Here is a 20,710-nt window from a genome sequence, read left to right on the forward strand (position 1 = left end):
TGCGCACACACATGCCCTAAGGGCATGTGTGTGCGCAACATATGTGCACACATCAATTTATGGGGTGCAACAGCGTGTCCTTTGGACACCCCTGCACCCTTGAAATCGAAATCTCAATTTGCGAATCGCTTATTGCGATTAGCAAATTGAGATGGTCTTCCCATTCATTCCTATGGGCCTCTTGGTCCATAGGAATGAATGGGGAGATATTCCTTAATTGCGAGTCGCAATTAAGGAATTATTAGAAATCGGGGGGGTTATGAAAAGGAGTACACAGAATCATGGGAATCATAAAATGTTCTGACCACAACACAGGTAGCAGATCCAAAACTTTCAGGTGCGGGTCATTGTGGAAAATAGGGTTGAACAAATGCCTTTTTTCATGTGTTGTGCCTGACACTTTTTGAAGTAGTTGAAAGGAGGTGAGGTCTTGTAATAACTCGGATCGGTAACATTTAGAATCTTCGAGATGAACATTAAAATTTCTCAGTACAATAAAGTTAGGCTTATTAATTGTTAAACTAGCAATCGCACCAGGAAGAGCCTGGGCAAATTGGCCACAGGGACATGGAGGCTGATATATAAGCACACCTGAGAAGGTGAAATTCGGGGTCAAGGATATGGCAAAGGCCAAACTTTCGCCTCAGTCAGGAAGAAATAAAGTTTCATGGGTGCATCTAAATGCCTCCTCGAGACTAATAGCAATCCCACCCCCCTTTTTATTCACCCGGTCTCTCCAGCAGACGTAGTATCCCGAAGGCAAGTCTAAGTGATGTTGGGCACCAACTCATCTAGTAGCCAGGCTTTTGTGAGGAAAACCGCATCTGGGCCTTCCTCCTCCAAGAAAGAGCGTAATTCCAATTTGTGACATAGTCGAGAACTGCAATTGATCATATACATATGCCAGCCATCTCATGGATTTCTTGTGATCCTCAGATCACACTTCCTGGGATTGGAAGTGGAGTCAGGGCGAATCAAGGGTGTTTTAGGTTCACCCATCTCTGACCCCATAAGCTCCATCAAATGGCACCGGCCACTGCCGTCAGCTATGCAATTCAACTGCATCTGGCTCTTCACTGATCTTAACACTCTTCTTTTCGGGTCCTCCCAGCCAAATGCAAGGGGGAAGGGGTTGGGAGGGTATGTAGTGCTCCAATCCCTGCTTCCAAAAATGACCTCTGACATCAAAGGTTCACACCTTGGTCTCATTTCTTTAAGGGGGAGCATGTGACAGGCCTTAACATTACCTTTTTGGTATGTTTACATAGTGTAAACAAAAGCATAGAATAGAACTCTATGTTTGTTTGTGCTATGTTATTAAAATGATATGCTGATTGTCACTATACATTCCAACAGCCCTGATTCAGGCAGATAGATTGCCTCTGCTTCAGTATAAACCAGTGGCGAAAATACATTCTCCTGACTATATTTTTAATTCTTCCACTTGCCTGCTCTAAAATATTGGCATGTATGATAGTGCACTCCACTTAAAGAATGGCAGCCAAGCCCTCAACCATGCTACAGTTTTAACCCTTCAGCGTCGGCTTTACTGGCACGATAATCACTCAAATTAGTTTTCCCTTTTTGAAGTCTAGCGCTTAATGCAAAGGCGTGCAACGGTCCCTGTAAACCAATTCAAATTACCTTGCTTGCTTTAGCCATCACGCCGGCATGTCAGCCCATTGTATTCGCTAGAAAAGATTACCTAGTACCTGGTAATTAACGTATTTTGTTGAAAGTCTCTCCCATGTTTACTTGTGGCGGGGTGTGACGGCATCGTGTCCTCCAGACACTGCAATGGTACCGGCCACAGGAGGAAGGGGTTCGAGTTGCACTGTGTCCTGAACTTCAGGTACGTTACCCAAGGATTAAAGGTTTTCAGTAATTTCTCTCTGTATTTCTAAACGCATACTGCAATTTGGCTTCTACTCAAGAAGCAGTTCAACCTGTTTAACTGGTGGTTCGTATCCCGGATGTCCCTGTTGTTTCTTGAAACATGCCCGTTTCTTTCTCATGAAAACTCTCGTTGGATATTTTGTTTCAGGTGCAGTCGGCTCCAGTACATGGCGCTTCCATTCACAAATTTGGAAGTCGCGTTCATCCTCTTAGCTTTCGTCGTCTTCTCCATATTTACCCTGGCTTCCATCTACAGCGAGCCCGAGCAAGACAGCGCAGGTAACTACAGCAAAGGTGCACACAATGGTCGTTTAGGAGAGACTTTTGTTTTTTATTAATGAGCAAACGAAGGAGATTGCATGTTATTAATACCGTTTACCTAACAACTAAACTAATTAAAGAAGCTAATTTTTTATTGCGATTTATTTTTTTCAAATTGCTTGTGTTATGCACTTGTTGTTACAGTTTTGATTGTTATTTTTTTAAAATAAGTGCCAATAACAGTGTTCGTGTTGAAGAATGCTGAAAAAACTGTGGAACTAGTCTTTCTTTTAGTTTAATGGACTGCATACATAGAGCGAGGGTTGACGTCTGTTTTGGAAGTGTTGCCAAACTCGTTGGTTCAGTGCTTGTTCTGGTTGCTCCTGTGGTTTTATCTGGTGACGTCTTTTAAAATAACTCAAAAGGGTCACTGTACTAAATCTTCCTCTAGCACCACACATACTTTATCAAAATATAGCACATGTTTTAAATATGAAAAAAGAATCTTTAACACAATAAACATCGATTCAATTAAACTCTGGGCCCAAATCATATTTATGGAAAGGCAGATTCTTCTTTAAAGCAAAGTCTAACTAAAATTAACCAGTTATTTTTCACCTCTATGCTATAAAAACATAAACTGTATACTGTCAATTGCTTTGCAACACAAAACGCAAAACATATAGGGGCAAATTTACAAGCCATTTGCGCCACTTTTGCGTCACTTTTCCCGTGTTAAAAATGGCACAAAAGTGGCGCAAGGGGTTTGTAAATCTGCCCCATAGAATTTGAGAATTTTTTCAGAGGTTGTAAATATCAGTGGATAGTAACGTTAAGGTTCCCATGCCAGTACAGTATTTTAAGTTTCACCGACAGTAAGTCAAGCTCTAATTACGCTTGTCTCCATCCATAAAAAGTTTAGTATAGTCAAGTGCATGGGTACTCACAAACTTTCTGTCGGGGGCCAACATTACAGTGTGGTTTGTGGCCGAGGGACGCACCGGTAGGTGTGGGGTCGGTGGGGAGCGGGGTCAGTGGGGACAGGGCTAGAGTGGAAATAAAAATCAAACCTGTTTCATAACATTAGATAATGCGACAATGCTGTATTTCAAAAGCAGAAGTAAATACAAAGAGCATTATTTGATAATACATTTTTATTAGCATACAATAGCAATCTTAAGAGACATTGCATAGCTTCATACACACTTTGACCCTAATTCCATCACAGTCTCTCTCTCTCTGTTTGAGTCAGTAAGTGTCTCTCTTTGAGTCAGTGAGTGTCTCTCTCTCTCTGCCAGTCACTCTCTCTCTCTCTGCCAGCCAGTCTTTCTTTCTGTCAGTCATTTTCTCTCTGTCAGTCAGTGTCTCTTAGTCAGTCAGTCTCTCTCAGTCAGTCAGTCAGTCTCTATCATTCAGCCAGTCTCTTTCAGTCAGTCTCGCTCTCTCTCTGTGTCAGTCCCTCAGTCAGTCAGTCTCTCTCTCAGTCAGTCAGTCTCTCATCAGTATCTCTGTCAGTCAGTGTCTCTTAGTCAGCCAGTCTCTCTCAGTCAGTCAGTCAGTCTCTATCATTCAGTCAGTCTCTCTCATTCAGTCAGTCTCTCTCAGTCAGTTAGTCTCTATCTTTCTGTCAGTCTTAGTCAGTCAGTCTCTCTCTCAGTCAGTATCTCTCAGTCAGTCTCTCTCAGTCAGTAAGTCTCTCTCTCGCTCTGTAAGTCTCTCTCTCGGTCAGTCAGCCTCTCTCTCTGTTTGTCAGTCTCTGTCAATAAACCTCTCTCTGAGTCAGTCTCTCTCTCTGAGTCAGTCAGTCTCTCTCTGAGTCAGTCAGTCTCTCATTCAGTAAGTCAGTCTCTCTGTCAGTCAGTCAGTCTTTGTCAGTCAGTCTCTATCTCTCAGTCAGTGTCCCTAAGTCAGTCAGTCTCTCCCATTCAGTCAGTCTCTCGCATTCAATCAGTCTCTCATTCAGTCAGTCTCTCTTAGTCAGTCTCTCTCAGTCAGTAAGTCTCTCTCTCGCTCTGTAAGTCTCTCTCTCAGTCAGTCAGCCTCTCTCTCTGTCAGTCAGTCTCTGTCAATAAACCTCTCTCTGAGTCAGTTTCTCTCTCTGAGTCAGTCAGTCTCTCTCATTCGGGCAGTCTCTCTGTCAGTCTCTCTCTCAGTCAGTCTCTCTCTGTCAGCCAGTCTCAGTCAGTCTCTCTCACTCAGTCAGTCTCTCTGTCAGTCAGCCAGTCTCTGTCAGTCAGTCTCTATCTCTCAGTCAGTGTCTCTCAGTCAGTCAGTCTCTCCCATTCAGTCAGTCGCTCGCATTCAGTCAGTCGCTCGCATTCAGTCAGTCTCTCATTCAGTCAGTCTCTCTGTCAGTCTCTCTCAGTCAGTAAGTCTCTCTCTCGCTCTGTAAGTCTCTCTCTGTCAGCCAGTCTCTCTCTCTGTCAGTTAGTCTCTGTCAATAAACCTCTCTCTGAGTCAGTCTCTCTCTCTGAGTCAGTCACTCTCTCTCATTCAGGCAGTCTCTCTGTCAGTCTCTCTCTCAGTCAGTCTCTCTCTCTCTATCAGTCAGCCTCTCTCTCTCTCTGTCAGTGTCTCTATCAGTCAGTCAGTCTCTGTCTCTCTGTCAGTCAGTCTCTCTCTCTCTGTCAGTCAGTGTCTCTCAGTCAGTCAGTCTCTCTCATTCAGTCAGTCTCTCTCAGTCAGTCTCTCTCTCTCTCTGTTAGTTTCTCTCTCAGTCAGTCAGTCAGTCTCTCTCTCTCTCTCTCAGTCAGTCTCAGTCAGTCAGTATCTCTCTCCACTCTTCACTGTCTCTCTAGCTCTCTCTCTCTCCCTCCACTGCCTCTCTCGCTCTCCTCTCTCCACTCTCTCTCCACTGTCTCTCTCCTCTCTCTCTCCACTGTCTCTCTCCACTCTTTCTCCACTGTCTCTCTCGTCTCTCTCTCCACTCTCTATCCACTCTCTCTCCCAATCTCCTCTCTCTCCACTCTCTCTCCACTGTCTCTGTCCTCTCTCTCTCCAATCTCTCTCCACTGTCTCTCCCAGTCTCCTCTGTCTCTCCACTCTCTCTCCACTGTCTCTCTCATTCTCCTCTTTCTCTCTCTACACTCTCTACACTTTCTCTCTCCTCTCTCTCTCTCTCCACACTCTCTCTCAGCTCTCTTTTGTCACTGGTAATATTGGGTTTCCCAAGGCTGGACGTTTTCAAAATTGCACCAGAATAAATAGTGAAGAGCTGGGGGACCATGGGTACATTACCTGCAAAGTCCTCGGGGCACCAAGGAAGTCCTGCTGGGCCGCTGGTGGCCCGCGGGCCATACTATGAGTACCACGGGTCTAGTGTAATGTTTTGCTAAACTTAGATTAGTTTAGTTTAGTTTGGAAGTGCTCATACTACCTGGTGCTCAGCTTTGCTGGTCCCACTTCCTGCCAATCCAACGTCCTCTTTTCTTTATGCATGATTTCCAGTGAGCAGGAAATAGATGGTCCAGAAGCGTTTATCTGTTTCCATGGACATCATTTAGGGGTCGCCAGGGGTCTCCGCTGTGGCCCATGGCATGCTTCTTGCTAACCCTGGCTTTGCTCCTGCGACCCATAGTGTCGGATCGGCAGTCAGATAGAGCTCGCTAGGAAAAATTAGTTTTCTGAATTAAAAACTTGCAGGACGGCTTAATAAAGACCATATTTTTTCACTCGGTCTCTATTGTCAAAAGGTATATATTTATGTTTCTCTTCTGGTGGAATTTAAGAAAGGCCTTGCTTTCAATTGTGTTTCAGCCAATGTTGCAAGACCATTAAAATGACAAAAGTCACACGTTTAGTCGGGAAGCATTTAACACAGGTCCCTTAGCGCCTAATAGATTGTAACTGTAATTACATTTATAAAGCGCCTATTACACCTGACGAGGCATCGAAGTGCTTTTTCAGCTAGTAGCACGCTCCTCCGGTACCCAAAAACAGTAGTTGTGCATTAGTATAGTGAAATATGAACTTAATTTGAGTGGTGGACATGTTAGTCTGTTATTTGGATTGAAAAGATTATGGGTTCTTTTCTTTAAGGATGTTTTCCTAAAACTCCAAGAGTACATGTTTCTGGTGTACACCTCAAATACTGTAGACATTTTCTACTGGAACACCTGTTACCATCTGCTGTACTGCCTTGTCAGGGAAATGCAGAAAAAGGCAACAATCTCCCAGGATTTGACTTGTTTATGGAGTCTATTTAATATGTGACATGTGGCCTGTCCTTTTGTCAGGTCGGCGGAGATTCTGGATTTCGCCTGACTTTTGAAGGACCATCTAAAAAATGTAGAGATCCCTACTTACCTAACAGGGATCTCTGTGCCTCTATGCCTGCAGTGCTGACATGGAAGATACAGTGGAGAGACAGATTGATACCAAGAGGGCACAATGTTTGCTTCACCCACTAAGCAATGTTTTCTTTGTTACTTTTATTGAAAGAAACTTCCACAGTAGGAAACAAAGTCATTGATCAAATTTCGTTCTCCTGTCAAGGTCTAATGGAGCTGTGGGAACTTCATCTAAAGCCTTTAGAATCTGATCTATGCTCCATTAATGCTGCCCGGTGTTTTTTCCTGACAGGCAAGAGTAATAGGGAGTTTGATAGAGTAACCAAAATATTTGGAAAAAGTACAAAGTAGTTGTCTTGATATGGAAAATATGTCAGAGATTAAAGACAAATCAGCTTTAATTAATCATTTGTACTACTAAATATCAAGCCCCAGAATAGTAACCAACAACAATATTATGGACAGAATATTGACAGACAAAATATTGCATGGTAAGTGCATATAGGAATGTAGAGATTTACTCTTCCCAACTTCATTTCTACATACCTTGAAGATATATATAACACCAAGGTACTTATAGGTGGATCTAGGTACAGAAAATCTATACTTACCGATATATCAGTATTTCAGTTTCAATATTTTGTCCTCAATACCCGTGACATTGATAGTCTGCTTTTGATATTCAGAGTGCGCCCCAAGTAATCTGTACTTTGCCTGCAGGAGTTATGTGACTGTCAATGTTCCCTCTTATTTTTTCCCTCTGTGTGCGGCATTGGAGGGTCTCTGTGCGCTGCAACCATGGCTATGTGTGCCAGGAACCAGACCCCGTGTGTGTGCAGCGCCAAATGTCACTCCAAAAGTTTACTTAAAAAAGTGAAAAGATGGTGCATTTGCATACATACAGCGCCACTTTAAGGGTCTTAAGGCCAGTTTACAAATTGGATAAACACGCCATGACATGAATTGGTTACACAGGCAAGTACACTACAGGTTTAGAAAAGCACAATACTTCAACAAAACGAAAGGAGACCAGAACAGAAGCAGCACGGTTACTCTCCGTTGGCCCCACCAACACTATATAAAAACTGAAACTGTGTTGTCTAGGTGCAAAAACAGGGGGGCTATCTTTGAGAGGCATCTGATATTTTTCCTCCATCTTCTGAGCTTTAACAACCATAACCGTGTCATATACAGGTGAAACGGTTTTTGTAGCAAGAACAAATCATCTGCTTTTACTTTTTAAAATCCTGTCAGTTACTCTTTTCACCCGAAATATTTTGTGTATTTTAAACAAATAGTGAGAGTGGCAGGGTTAGTCCTTTTCCCTGAAAAAGTGCTTAGGATATTAAGCCAACTAGGCGTAAAAGTGTATTTTCAACATAATGCTACTGTAAAGGCAATGAGAAACACAATTTAAAGATGGCGTTTTTGTTAGTCGCTCTGCTCTCAGTAGGCAACAATGGAGGTTATCTGCATCTGTTATTATATCATTGCTTATCTTTGCTTGCACATTTCGTGATCCGCAGCCAACTCGTTTAGAGCTTCACACTCCTCGCATAGGCATTCCAGTTTCTGACTTGTTTCAATGAACTTAAATAATTGATGGAGTCTTAAATATGGGATTACATTGGTTGATTCTTACACACGGGAATCGTGCACGCTGGAATCATATTTTTGGGATAAAATGAATTTGACCTAAACCATCGTGGACTCTTGCTAGGACATGGAGCTCTTTTTACTGACTGTGTGCCCTTCACCTTGGAGAACAAGCTCTCTCCCTCTCTTTCTGATTAGTTTAGCAACATCATTTTGTAATAATCATTTTATTGGTATGTTATTAGAAAAAAAACATTTATGTAGTTGTATCACTTAGCACTCCCTCTTCCTTTAAGTGGAAATGCTCATCACATGGAGTGCATTCACTTCGCAAACGCTGAGCTGGAGAATGCAGCCTGTATAGATTTTTTTTAAACGTAAACAAAACAGCTGCTGCTTGTTAATTAGTGCAGTGCACGCATTGCGCACCACTCTCTCTCCCCCACCTCACTAGCCCTTCATTCAGTGTCCTGCCAGGCACTTGGCGTGGTCGCTGCTTCGTACATTGTTAATTTGGAACTTGGTCTCTGATGTTCCGACTGCAAAGGATGGCGAGCAACAAATGCAGTAGTACCTTGCACCAACATCGTTGGGCCTCAGAGCTTCACTTTCTACTGTGTGGTGTTGCGATAAAAGAAGCGAGATGGTTAGGCGGTTAGTGTTTCAAATATCTTTGAATCCAGGAGCCAGCTTCTACATTTATCCGACGAATGTTAATGCTGAGTTAGTCTGTGTAAAATAAGAACGGCAGTTTTTAATTTGTAAATTGTACTTTTGAGACACCCTACGCAAGGAAAAATTACCTTTTTCAGGTGCGTGTGTTCCAAATTTCCAAAACATTTCACCTCTATTAGCATGAGCTGCTGCGCGGGATTTTTAGGTTGAAGTTGGGGTAATTTGTAGAGCGCACGTATACCAAAAAGGTTTCATGGCGCTAATGCAATCCGGCACAGAACTAGGCAACAATTAGACCTCAAAAGCTCTGATGAATAACCAAGTCTTCAAACCTTTGCGGAACTCAGGGTATGATTGAGAGAATCGAAGGTTGTCAGGGAGAGTGTTCAAAATCGAGGGGCCAAAAAAGAAAAACTCGACCGCCCATGTTTCTTCCTGACAAAACGTGGAACCGCTAAAAGGTTCTTGGAAGAGGACCGAACATTTCTAGAAGGAGTGTAGATTAGGAGCCTGGATGCAACATACAAGGGAGCTAAGCCCACCAATAATTTAAAAATAAGACACCCCAGTTTAAACTGGCATCTATGGGCAACCGGTAACCAGTGCAGTTGCCTCAGCAGCGGAAGAGCATGATGGAATCTAGACCGACTGTAAATCAGCCTCGCAGCCTGATTTTGAATAAGCTGTAGTCGGCCGAGTTCATAAGCAGGGATGCCAATATAAAGACAATTAGCATAATCGACTTGAGAAATGACAAGGGCAAGGAGGATAAACTTAAGAGCATCAGTGGTAAAAAAACGGGAATACCCTACGAATAGTGCAGAGACATAAAAAACAGGAAGAGACAATCATGCTAATCTGCGAGTGCTCTTGAAAGGTCAACACTGATCTGTATGCCCAAAATTTTCACAGCTTTAGCTGCAGAGGTGGCTGGTCCAAGAGAGGAAGGCCAGAAGTTGGGAGACCAGGGGTTGGATGAGCCTCCGAACAGGACTAGGAGCTAGACGGAGCGTCTTATGGGGATTTAACTTCAGATGGTTCATGCTCATCCAGTCCTTGATAAAAATCATGGTGTTCTGAAAATGGGAAATAGAATCAGGAGAAGACGAAAAAGTGAATATAAGTTGAAGGTCATCAGCGTAAGTAAACACTGTGACCTCCCGGTGACGAGGAAAGATGTAAAGATTGAAAAGGAGAGGGGAGAGAGCAGAACCTTGGGGAACACCACAAGTTACCGCTCGGGAAGCGGAAGAAAAAGAGGAGAGCTGTACCGCCTGTTGGCGGTTCTCCAAAAAGGAAGCGACCCAACTCAAGGCCACACCCGAAATGCCAGCACATTTGACATGGTCGACCAAAAGATGATGGTCGACCGTGTCAAAGGCAGCAGATAGATCTAAAAGTCAAGGGCCTAAGTGGATCAGGATCAGCACTCACTCTCAGTTCATCCAAGAGAGAGAGGATAACTGATTCTCTAGAGTGGGCAGGATGAAACCCAGCCTGATAGGGGTCCAAGTAATTGGAGGCCTCAATGAAAGAACTAAGGCAATGAGTGACATGTCTCTCCAACACCTTGCCCAGGAAGGGAAGCAGGGAAATTAGGCGGAAATTAGAAGGGATAGACGGGTCAGCCCCCACCTTTTTCAAAACAGGAACGATCTTAGCTGATTTGAAAAGATCAGGGACGACACCCAAAGCTAGAGATTTGTTAAGAAGGGCAAGAGGTAGATCGGTACAAACCGAGAAGATCTCCCGGAGAATGTGTGAGGGGCAACTGTCAGTGGGAGAGCCAGATTTCGTGGAACTCACCAAACTGAGAAAGTTCTCTGTCAAAATGGATGAAAAATGCGTGATGAAATGAGTGCTGGAAGGAGGTAAAGAAGGATCAAAAAGGAAGGAAGCAGAAAATATGAGATTTAATAGTAGCAATTTTAGTAAGAAAGTAGTCATGAAGAGAGTCACAGAGGTCCTGAGAGGGGAGAGGTTTAGCAGTGACTCGCTCAAGTTAAGACAGACTGTTTAGAATGGAAAACATTTCCTTGGATTGTCTGAGCTGAAGTTTCTTAGCTTGTAAAGAGGGAGAAAACCATCTTTGAGTATCATGTGGACGCTTAAGTCGAATCGATCTCCAGGGGACCAACTCGTCACAGGATGAGGTGAGACAGGAATCAATAGCCAAAGCCTGGGCATGGAGGGAAAAATCTGAGCAATCCTTGTTAATCAGACTAGAGGAGGAGAGTGAGGCACACACGGAATTGATGTTGACTCGCCCCCAATTTCGCACTTTAATATTAGATGGTAAGGGAGTACTAGCCATGGGTTTTAGAGACAAAGAAAAAGAGACCAAAAAATGATCAGACCACAAACAGGGAAGAACCGATGTAGTGTAGTTCCTATTTTCCCAATAGGCCCTGCGCATTGGAATAACATAAACAGTAGTATGGACGTAGAAGTGCGGATCTTCCAGGCCTCCACTGACTATGCTAAACTTAATTGGGTTTGTTACCAACTAGCTCAGAGGTCACGGGAAACTTTCTTGACTGAGTAGGAAGTGATCAGCTTCCCTGGTACAGACAAGAAGGGATTCAGTTTTCCAACAACCGCATAAACATGACAACTTTGCTCCTCAGATAAGAGTCAATCTCTAGAGTCGTGTGAAACAATAGACAGTTATTTTACTCAGTCAGTTTTGTGCAGATTACTTTCACCAATATGCAGAGAATAGAGAGACGGGCGTTTTCAATAAAAGGTTATTATTTATTGAACAGTCTTTCTTCTCGTACAAGAGAAATGAATTGCCACAATTGCAAGACTAGTTATTATAAAAAGTGCGTACAGTAAGATGAGTATTGCGAAATAATACTGTAAAAGCACTGATATGCTTTCTTAGCCATACAATTGGTTTAAAATGAATAAAACATATAAACATTCATATATACATTAGCTAACGTACTCAACTGGTGCTTCTAACTACGCCTACCCCAGTGTACCTGACCTAAGCCTAATACGTGGGAGGGAGTAAGTAAGTAGTTTTAAGTTAAGTTGGTTTTGCCAAGGTTTGCTTCAAGAATTCTCTCTAAGGGTTTAGTCAACACCATACCTCTGGAATAGAATGTTGTAGGTCTTGTATCTCCTTCCAGGACTCGATATCCCAGTCACTTGCAAGAGTGGGCTGGAAACGCCAGAGCTGGATTTTCTCGGCAGCGCGTCGAGGAAGAGGAGGAGGGGCAGCGTCCGCGGGCAGCTTGCATCTGCTGGGCTCTGAAGGGGACAGCTGTTCAGCTCCTGTGTTCACCACACCATCGTTCGCTCGTTAGCAGCGATAGCAGTAGCGATAGTAGCAGCCGTGTTAGGATCAGCTGCATCAGCGTTTGCTTAAGGCAACGTTGGTAATATTTATACCTGAAAGGTGCCTTGTTTGACGTAAGTTTTTGGACATAAGACGTCAATAAAGATATCACTAGGAAGTGATTGTCTCTCAGTGCTCATTACAGTTCTATTACTAATCAAAACATAGCAAGCGGGGCTTTCCCAGGTTGCTGAGTTTTTATCTTGTTGAAGAACTCGGAGTGTAATCTAGGAATCTTAGATAGTGGCTTCTGCTGTGTCATTTGCACTAATGAGCTGCAAAGGAAGTTGCAGAGGAAGTGATTCTGAAATGTGGCTCTGATCGTGTGAGGCCAGAGACGAGTTTCTGAATATTGCATTTGATTGGTTATGCCAATATAGGGGAACAAATGGATTATTGCCGTATAGGGGCATAAGGTCACAGTATTGATCAGGGTCCTAGATTAAAACACAACACCCACTCCATGAATTTATGTCAATCAATTTACTAAAACTATATAGCAAAAGATGCATGTGTAACATTACCCACCCCAAAATACATATATGCATTTGAAATGGCGTATTTGAAATACATGGAATGTACTGTACGTCTTTAAGCATAGAAATCATTCAAAATTATCGCATATGTAATAAATGAACGATTTTGCGAAAAAATTACACATGAAATATCTCTTAATACAGAAAAGAAAGGCGAGATAATTTCATCACATATAAATGCATTGCAGTAAAATGTGCTAGAGGCTGATGTAAAGTTATTATGTCTCTAGATTTCTGTAAAAATAGAAGTAGAAGCTTCTGTTCTTTATGAATAGGTCTACTTTAAGCAAAGAATTTTTGTGCCAGAAAAGGTAAATATTTTCAAAAAGTGTTCAATTAAAAAAAAAATTATTTTTCATGGGGAACGGGGGAATAGTCTTCCAACGCTTTTCAGCAGTTTTTGTTGATCAAAACTGAAGGCCAAATTCAGAGTTCATGGGAACGCTGTGTGTCGGAATGTTTCTCTAAAGTTATTATTTCTGTTCAGGGGAGAACATCATATCAGACAGGCTCTCACAAAATTGGTCTACAAAATCAGGTGACAGTTTGACCAAGTTCGATAGTGCTGTAACTTGGCAGGTGTGAGAATGATTGCTATCATCAAAGTCTGAATCAGCAATGCTCTCAGAAGGTCGTACCTGGGTGATGTTGCTTTTATTTCTCGCTCCACTGTTACCACCTAGTCGTAGCACAGGAGTCTCAACGAATGCCGTCATCAGGATTGGTAGCCGCTGGGGACAACACAATGCGTGAGCCGTTATCGGACTTAGCAAAGTATCGATATCCATTGGTACTGCTGATGGAAGTGCAAGACAGATATCCAACACGCACTCATCTCCGCATAGCATACATCGAAGCACAGGTAAGATGCAGGATTGCCATATCGTTCTGAATGAAAGGACCAGGTCATGTTTAGATCTCTCAGCCTGGCCAATCCAAGGACTCTAGTTATTCTGTCCCGGTAGCAGATTGCTAGGATCGTTTCTTCCATCCTTGTAGGAGTCATGTCTGAGCTTTGGCTTGCCATATCGGAGCAGGAGGGTCAAAAATAAAATCCCTGCTACAAGTCCCAAAATAAGGGGTATGCCGCCAAAGACTGAATGTACAAAATTAGGAATGATTCCCAGAATTGCTTTGAATGGTGTTAGCAGTCCCGTAAAAATCGTCTTAAATATGCCTGGGATGCCCATGGCACTAGACATGTTAAGGAGTTGGCTAAGCATTTCTGTGAAATGCACGGGGCAATTTGTTGATAAAAGGTCATGAATCTCCGTAGCCGTTCTTGCAACTAGAAGATCATACGTCTCTTTTGATGACGTGATGGGCACTGTTGTCTGCAAAAGCACAGACTTCATTCTGCTTAAAGTATCAATTCGTATAGAAGAGAAATTCAAACGAGGCCAAATGGGAGTCTCAGTGTCTCCAGGGTCGCTCGGGAACAATGCTTGCATACAGCATTTGACCATGGATGTTACGATTACGAGATAGGCTTTTCCTGGCAAAAGGCCACAACAGCTGTGATCCGTTATTAGAATGTAACTCCCATTTGCGAGTTGCATAAAGAAAGGCTCTATCTGCGTTGCAGGTGTGACATGTTAGTGGCATGAAAGGTTTTAGAATTTCCTTCACAGGCTCCGTGTAAATTAATACCCTGGCACAAAAGTATACCGCTTAGTGAACGTTTACAGTTTTCACCACTAAAAAATAAATTTTTGTTGCTGTCACTATAGCATGTGTGTGTATATGGTAATTTCCATGTTGACTTAATGTATCCTTTACCCAATCGTTCATACTGGCCAGTAGGTATGTATTCAAGGCAATTTTTAAATCGGAAAGTTGTTATCGGAATTGTGATAATCCCGTGTATTATCCATTCAATGACAGGACTTTCTGACATTGTCAAAGGTAATCTCTCAAATTTTTCGATGCTCAGGATTGTATAGTCTGCTCCTTTTTGTGCCAAGCTGATTTGTTTATCAGTAAGGTTAAAGATGGAAAACAATGACGTTGTGTTGATTACACGCCAAGGCACATAGCCTGAACGAAGATTTTGCAGTGTCCAGCCTAACTGTACAATAGAACGCAATTGCGACTGGCCATGCTGTAACATTATATGTAAATAACAAGGACCCCCTGTTCAAATACTGAATGCGTAATACAGGGAAATAAACAGTGTGTGAAAAGTTAAACATTTGATATTACAGTTAGGGAAACAACCGTATGTAAAGCACAACAAATAATTAAAAAGTACAACAACTAATTAAAAAGTACAAGGTTGAGTTTATTTCTAAATGTACATATTTGTATTAAAAAATAGGCTCAGTGCAAAATCATATGCACTAATTAATTATAAAAAAATTAACAGTCATACATAAAAAACTTGTATTAAACAAATTTACACCAATTTATACATAATAAAACAGTGGCGGAAAATGTATAACATCGACGCGCGTTTCGGCGTTAACAGAACGCCTTCATCAGGAGCCACAATCAATCTGTAAGACATATGCAGAAGAAATTAAAAACATAAAAGGGACATCAATTGACTCCCAACATACAATTCATTGTACATATTTAAACTGTGCTTACATAACAAGAACTCCCTATAGAATGCAGCTGAACTATATAGCTACACAATATTTACAATGAAGATTTTTACATTTAAGCAGTGACTATATGTTTGTACCAAAGGCATCTGGGATAGGAGATTCAGGGGAGTTAGATTCCTATGGAAAATCTAATGGGGTGACTATACCCATCAGAGTATTACTAGTTCTAATGATGGTATAGGGGATTCAGGGAAATAGGAATCCTGTGGAAAATCCAATGTGGTAACTGTACCCATCAGCATATTCCTAATTATTTTGATGATATAACATGTATGGATCTATAGACTATCATTGAAGTCTTACCTAGGAGAAACACGGGATAAGTGTTCTCTGTTCCTTTCTTGTAGATATTTCAACACTTTTATTCTCGGTGGAATTTATACTTCACCTGGCTTACTGTTTAAGCTGAAAGACATGCAAAACCTATGGTAAAGCAATATGATTTAAACAGAGTTATATTAAGCTCTCCTTTGACTTATGGTGGAACATCGTGATCATGTATTGGTAAAAATAGTCTAACCACCTGTCAATTTAAAAGATCAAGTATTAACCTATAGCTACGATTTGTCATAAAGAGGCTTGTCATAAAGGGCCTATGCTTATTCTTATATCTTTGTTTCATCAAGTTATCAATTCTTCTCTGGCAACCCATAACGAGAAAATCAAGTTCCAAATGTGGTTGTTTTAACTTAACATTGTGGGTTTGTTTTAGTATGTTTACCAAACCTTATCATGCACTTCACACAATAGAAGCCCGTGCACCTGATAGAGGACAGTACCTTGATAATTGTTATATAGCAAGCATGTGCTTTTTATGCTTTATGTGAAAACAAATGGTCATGTAAATCAAAGGGCTTCAGATTTTAGATATTCTCCTTAATTGCCAAGCTCGACGTTAAACCAACATAACTGCATGTGCGCTTACCCCAATAAGATGAGGGGCCGACAGTTACATCAACCTGTGGGAGCTCCAATTACGATATGCACAGGCTCCTCACAACCGATGGGAAAGATAACCACACCGCTAAGGAAGATAACGTGGAAAAACATCTAATTATTTTCCATGTAGGAGAAGATGGGATAAAATAAACAGTGCCTATTTTGTTACATTGACGTCTAACATATGTTCGCTTACCCTAAGTAAGGAGCGAGCAATTGTATCAACGTGTGGGAGCCTCAATCACCATCTAAGTCTGCTCCTCACAGCCGTTGGAAAATATATAGCTGCGCTGTTGAACAAACCAATAGAATATTGCCCAATATTAGCAATTGCATAGATACGTTACACCAGAATGTATGTGCTACGCAGAGATTCCAACTTAAAAATGCGGCGCGTTTACCTTGAAACAATGTCCGTTATGCTGTATCGTCAGCCCGAGAGATACATTAAAAAAGGCTCGCCGGAGTTTTAATCTAGTTTAGTTATAATCTACGTTATACATTTTCCGCCACTGTTTTATTATGTATAAATTGGTGTAAATTTGTTTAATACAAGTTTTTTATGTATGACTGTTAATTTTTTTATAATTAATTAGTGCATATGATTTTGCACTGAGCCTATTTTTTAATACAAATATGTACATTTAGAAATAAACTCAACCTTGTACTTTTTAATTAGTTGTTGTACTTTTTAATTATTTGTTGTGCTTTACATACGGTTGTTTCCCTAACTGTAATATCAAATGTTTAACTTTTCACACACTGTTTATTTCCCTGTATTACGCATTCAGTATTTGAACAGGGGGTCCTTGTTATTTACATATAATGTTACAGCATGGCCAGTCGCAATTGCGTTCTATTGTACAGTTAGGCTGGACACTGCAAAATCTTCATTCAGGCTATGTGCCTTGGCGTGTAATCAACACAACGTCATTGTTTTCCATCTTTAACCTTACTGATAAACAAATCAGCTTGGCACAAAAAGGAGCAGACTATACAATCCTGAGCATCGAAAAATTTGAGAGATTACCTTTGACAATGTCAGAAAGTCCTGTCATTGAATGGATAATACACGGGATTATCACAATTCCGATAACAACTTTCCGATTTAAAAATTGCCTTGAATACATACCTACTGGCCAGTATGAACGATTGGGTAAAGGATACATTAAGTCAACATGGAAATTACCATATACACACACATGCTATAGTGACAGCAACAAAAATTTATTTTTTAGTGGTGAAAACTGTAAACGTTCACTAAGCGGTATACTTTTGTGCCAGGGTATGTGCAGATTTATGCAAGTAATGGTCACCATAGTGTGTGTAGCAGAACATCTGTTCATAACTAGACGAACCTTGTAAATAATCATGATCTGTGAATCTAGCTGACATTACTAAATCAGACATCATATTATTAATACTTTCAAAGTCCCAATCATCAGAGAATGTACTAGGTTTTACAAAGTCACTTAAGGAAACCTGGAATTGATGAGGATACTTCAGGATCTCGACTGGACCATATATTTCATAGTCAGTTTTCTCCCATACTACCCCACCGGGTATTGGAATGGCTGTGACATTTACTGTTGACAGTTCTCTTTTCTTTACGTGAGATGATCTGTGTGGTTTGAGGACTAAGTTGATGTTCTGACTTGCTGTGTCCATTCAATTGTGATAAACCTTCCTAAAATTAAAACTAAAATTAGGCATAGTAGGAGTATAAATACCCCTGAAATAATCCAATGCTCAAACAATGGTGCATCCAGATATACTTCTTTGATCTGTTGAAAGAGTTCTGTTGCTTTTTCTTTAAAAGTCTTTTTTGTTTCTGGCATCACTTCGGGGTTGCTTTGATCCTCAGAAAAGTTATCGAAGTTGATGAAGTAGCCAGAGGCAGTTCTGTCAATTGGTGGGATTGTTCTTTCAATTTTTCTTTCGGTAGCACATTCAGATGCCACATCATTGTAAACTGGTGTTTCTTGACGAACTGTTTCAATCTGTGTCTCAAGAGGCACGAGTTCCATGGCATTATTGCATAGTCCTTTTCTGTGCACTGCAGGCTGATCGAATGTGATTAGTCTTTCAGTTTGAACCTCTTGGATTGTTGCAAGTTTGGGTATCTGTTGTTTCTCGGGAGTCCACTGGGCCTACTGTTGATTATAGGTCACATGCTTGTGGTTTTACTAGGTCGATTGATACAACTCTGTTCTCCTTTTTACCAGCAAGTGGCGGTAGTACTACTGATCTTGTTCCGTTGACTGCTAAGACAGGTACTGCTTTTCTGTAAGAAGGCCCAAATTCCTTCTTCACCGCTATTTTTTCTCTTACTAGATCCCCAATCTTTGGAATCCAGACAGGCCTTGCTGGGTCTGGTGGTGCCTCGTCAGTGGTAGCTGGCTGTTGCTTTAACTCTATGTTGCTTAAAGATTTTCTTGTTTCATTCAAGTCCTGTAAAACAGCCAAACGATCTTTGATGTCAAAGTCTGTTTTCTTATCTTGTACCACTGATACCTGACTATCTAAGTCCTGAATTCGCATTCTAGTTCCGAACAATAGTTCGTATGGGCTGAAACCTTTTTAGAGAATTTCTTGGCAAGTTGTTTAGGCTTAACTGGACACTTATTAAATGTTTGACCCACCCAGCACCCGAACCTAATACCTTCGCTGTTATAGATTGCTTTATGTCCCAGTTTTTTCTTTCTACCACACTGTTCCCTTCGGGGTGTGGCGGACAAGAATACCGCAATCCAACTCCCATGCTGGCCATGGCCTCCTTATAAGCTCCAGAGCTAAAAGCAGGACCCTGGTCAGAATGGAACATGGCAATTGCGTATGTGCCGATAAAGACTCACAGATCTTTTATAACCGTTCTGGCGTCAGCCGAGCGCTGGGGCCACATTTTTTAAGTGTGTTTAGCCTTGATGATATACAATGGGACGCGTTTCTCTTGTTTGATTGCGCGAATAGATCGCCTTATGCTTTCTATTAGGGTTTCTGACACTACACTGGCCGGTTCTCCACTGCGATCTCTGTTGCAGTCTTCACAATTTTTTGCAAAGTCATGAATTCCTTCACTCATTTCCGTCCACCATTACTCTGATTGCAATTCTCTCAGAGAGTCCCTGATTGTTTGGTGTCTCAGACCCAACCCCATATGTGCTTCCTGTAATAGGAAACCTCTCCTGTTCATGTTTGGAATTACCCTATCCCCCACTCCAGGGATTCGAGCAAAAGGAACGGAGTTTGCATCAATTACGTATGCATAATTGAGTGGATAGTTCACGGGTAGTGCTGCACAGTCGCCTTTTACGGACGTTTTTACTGCCAGCATGGTTTCCCCGTCTATGTATTTTTCTGAACGCTTTTTTGTGGCTACGGAAGCCGGTTTAGTTGCTTCCGCTGTGGCTGTATTAGCCAATGAATTCCCTGCAACGTGAACGCCATCACGTTGATGACTCAGAGTGTGTATCACGTGAGTCTTTTGTAGTTCTTTCTGTAAAAGAGGTACTTGTTTCCAAAGCAATTTATGCTTATTTGTGGCACCTGTGTCATCTTTGTAATCGTTTTCAATCCAGCTCTGCAACTTAATATTGTAAGAGTTGACGCAAAAATGAGAATCGCACACGATTAGTGTCGGGAATTCACGTTCTGCATTTTCAAGCGCCATCTTTAAAGATCTGATTTCAGCTCTCTGAGCCGAACAGTTTCTTACTGATTCAGTTTTTGTTATTTTCGGTCTGAGTTTACCGCACAGCCAGCCACCTTTAACAATCGCACAGGCTGCATCGTAGGATTTGTTCTCTACGTTGAAATGCTGTACAAATCTATCTGTATAGATTATACAGGCGTACTGTGGGAGAGGCAGAAGTTCGATTGGCGGAGGATATTCTTCTTCATATTCTAAATCATTCAGTTTTTCGAATTGCGGGGCGAAATAGTATTTCACATCTTCCGCTCCAAGAGAATCTATACACTGTATCCATTTCGGATCCAGTGACACTGTAGGCAGGTTTACTGGGCTGAATAGCGCCTCGAAGGCGGATTCCGCTGTGAGGATATTGATCCTTCTACCATGTGCTAGTTCTCGTTCATTCGCTAATGCAGTTTCTACTGCTTTCACAGTTTTTTCTGTTGGACTGAATGTTTTTTCCGCTTGTGTGTACAAGTGAGATTTGTAAGCTATTGGTACCTTTTCTCCCTCATTAGAGGTCAGGTACGTGAATCCGCATCTTCCTGGGATGACTCAGATTACAAGATTGCGTGTGTTATCACGTGTATCTAATTTTGTTTTTGCTAACATGTCTGTTTGCAGTGATCTCAACATTTCTGTGTGTTTTTGAGTCCAAGTGATTGGTTTAAAATCAGGTTTAATTAGTTCGTAGAGAGGTTTAACCCTCTCTGCGTAATTTAGAATGTAAGTTCTACCGAAATTCAGGAAGCCTAGAATCGATTGTAAGTTCTTCAGCGTTTTTGGAGCTTGGAGTACAGCGCACTTCTCTAAGAAGTTGTCCGCTAGGCTTTTTCCTTCACTTAATAATTCGTATCCGGAAAATAATACTA

General features: G+C 41.6%; 1 protein-coding gene across 2 annotated transcripts in view; it reads left to right on the forward strand.

Moving 5' to 3' along the window:
* Window positions 1-20,710, forward strand: part of SMIM31 (small integral membrane protein 31) — a 249,008-nt gene that overhangs the window by 160,247 nt on the left and 68,051 nt on the right. The window contains exon 2 of one of the 2 annotated variants that reach the window (XM_086962392.1): window positions 2,045-2,175. In XM_086962392.1, the coding sequence (XP_086818518.1) occupies window positions 2,064-2,175 (112 nt within the window). In that variant the 5' untranslated portion in view covers window positions 2,045-2,063. Of the gene's footprint in view, window positions 1-1,983; window positions 2,176-20,710 lie in introns of those variants that run through there. The other variant, XM_086962391.1, reaches the window with a different exon arrangement.

Source organism: Lissotriton vulgaris, chromosome 3_1, assembly GCF_964263255.1.
Source record: "Lissotriton vulgaris chromosome 3_1, aLisVul1.2, whole genome shotgun sequence".
NCBI lineage: Eukaryota > Metazoa > Chordata > Amphibia > Caudata > Salamandridae > Lissotriton > Lissotriton vulgaris.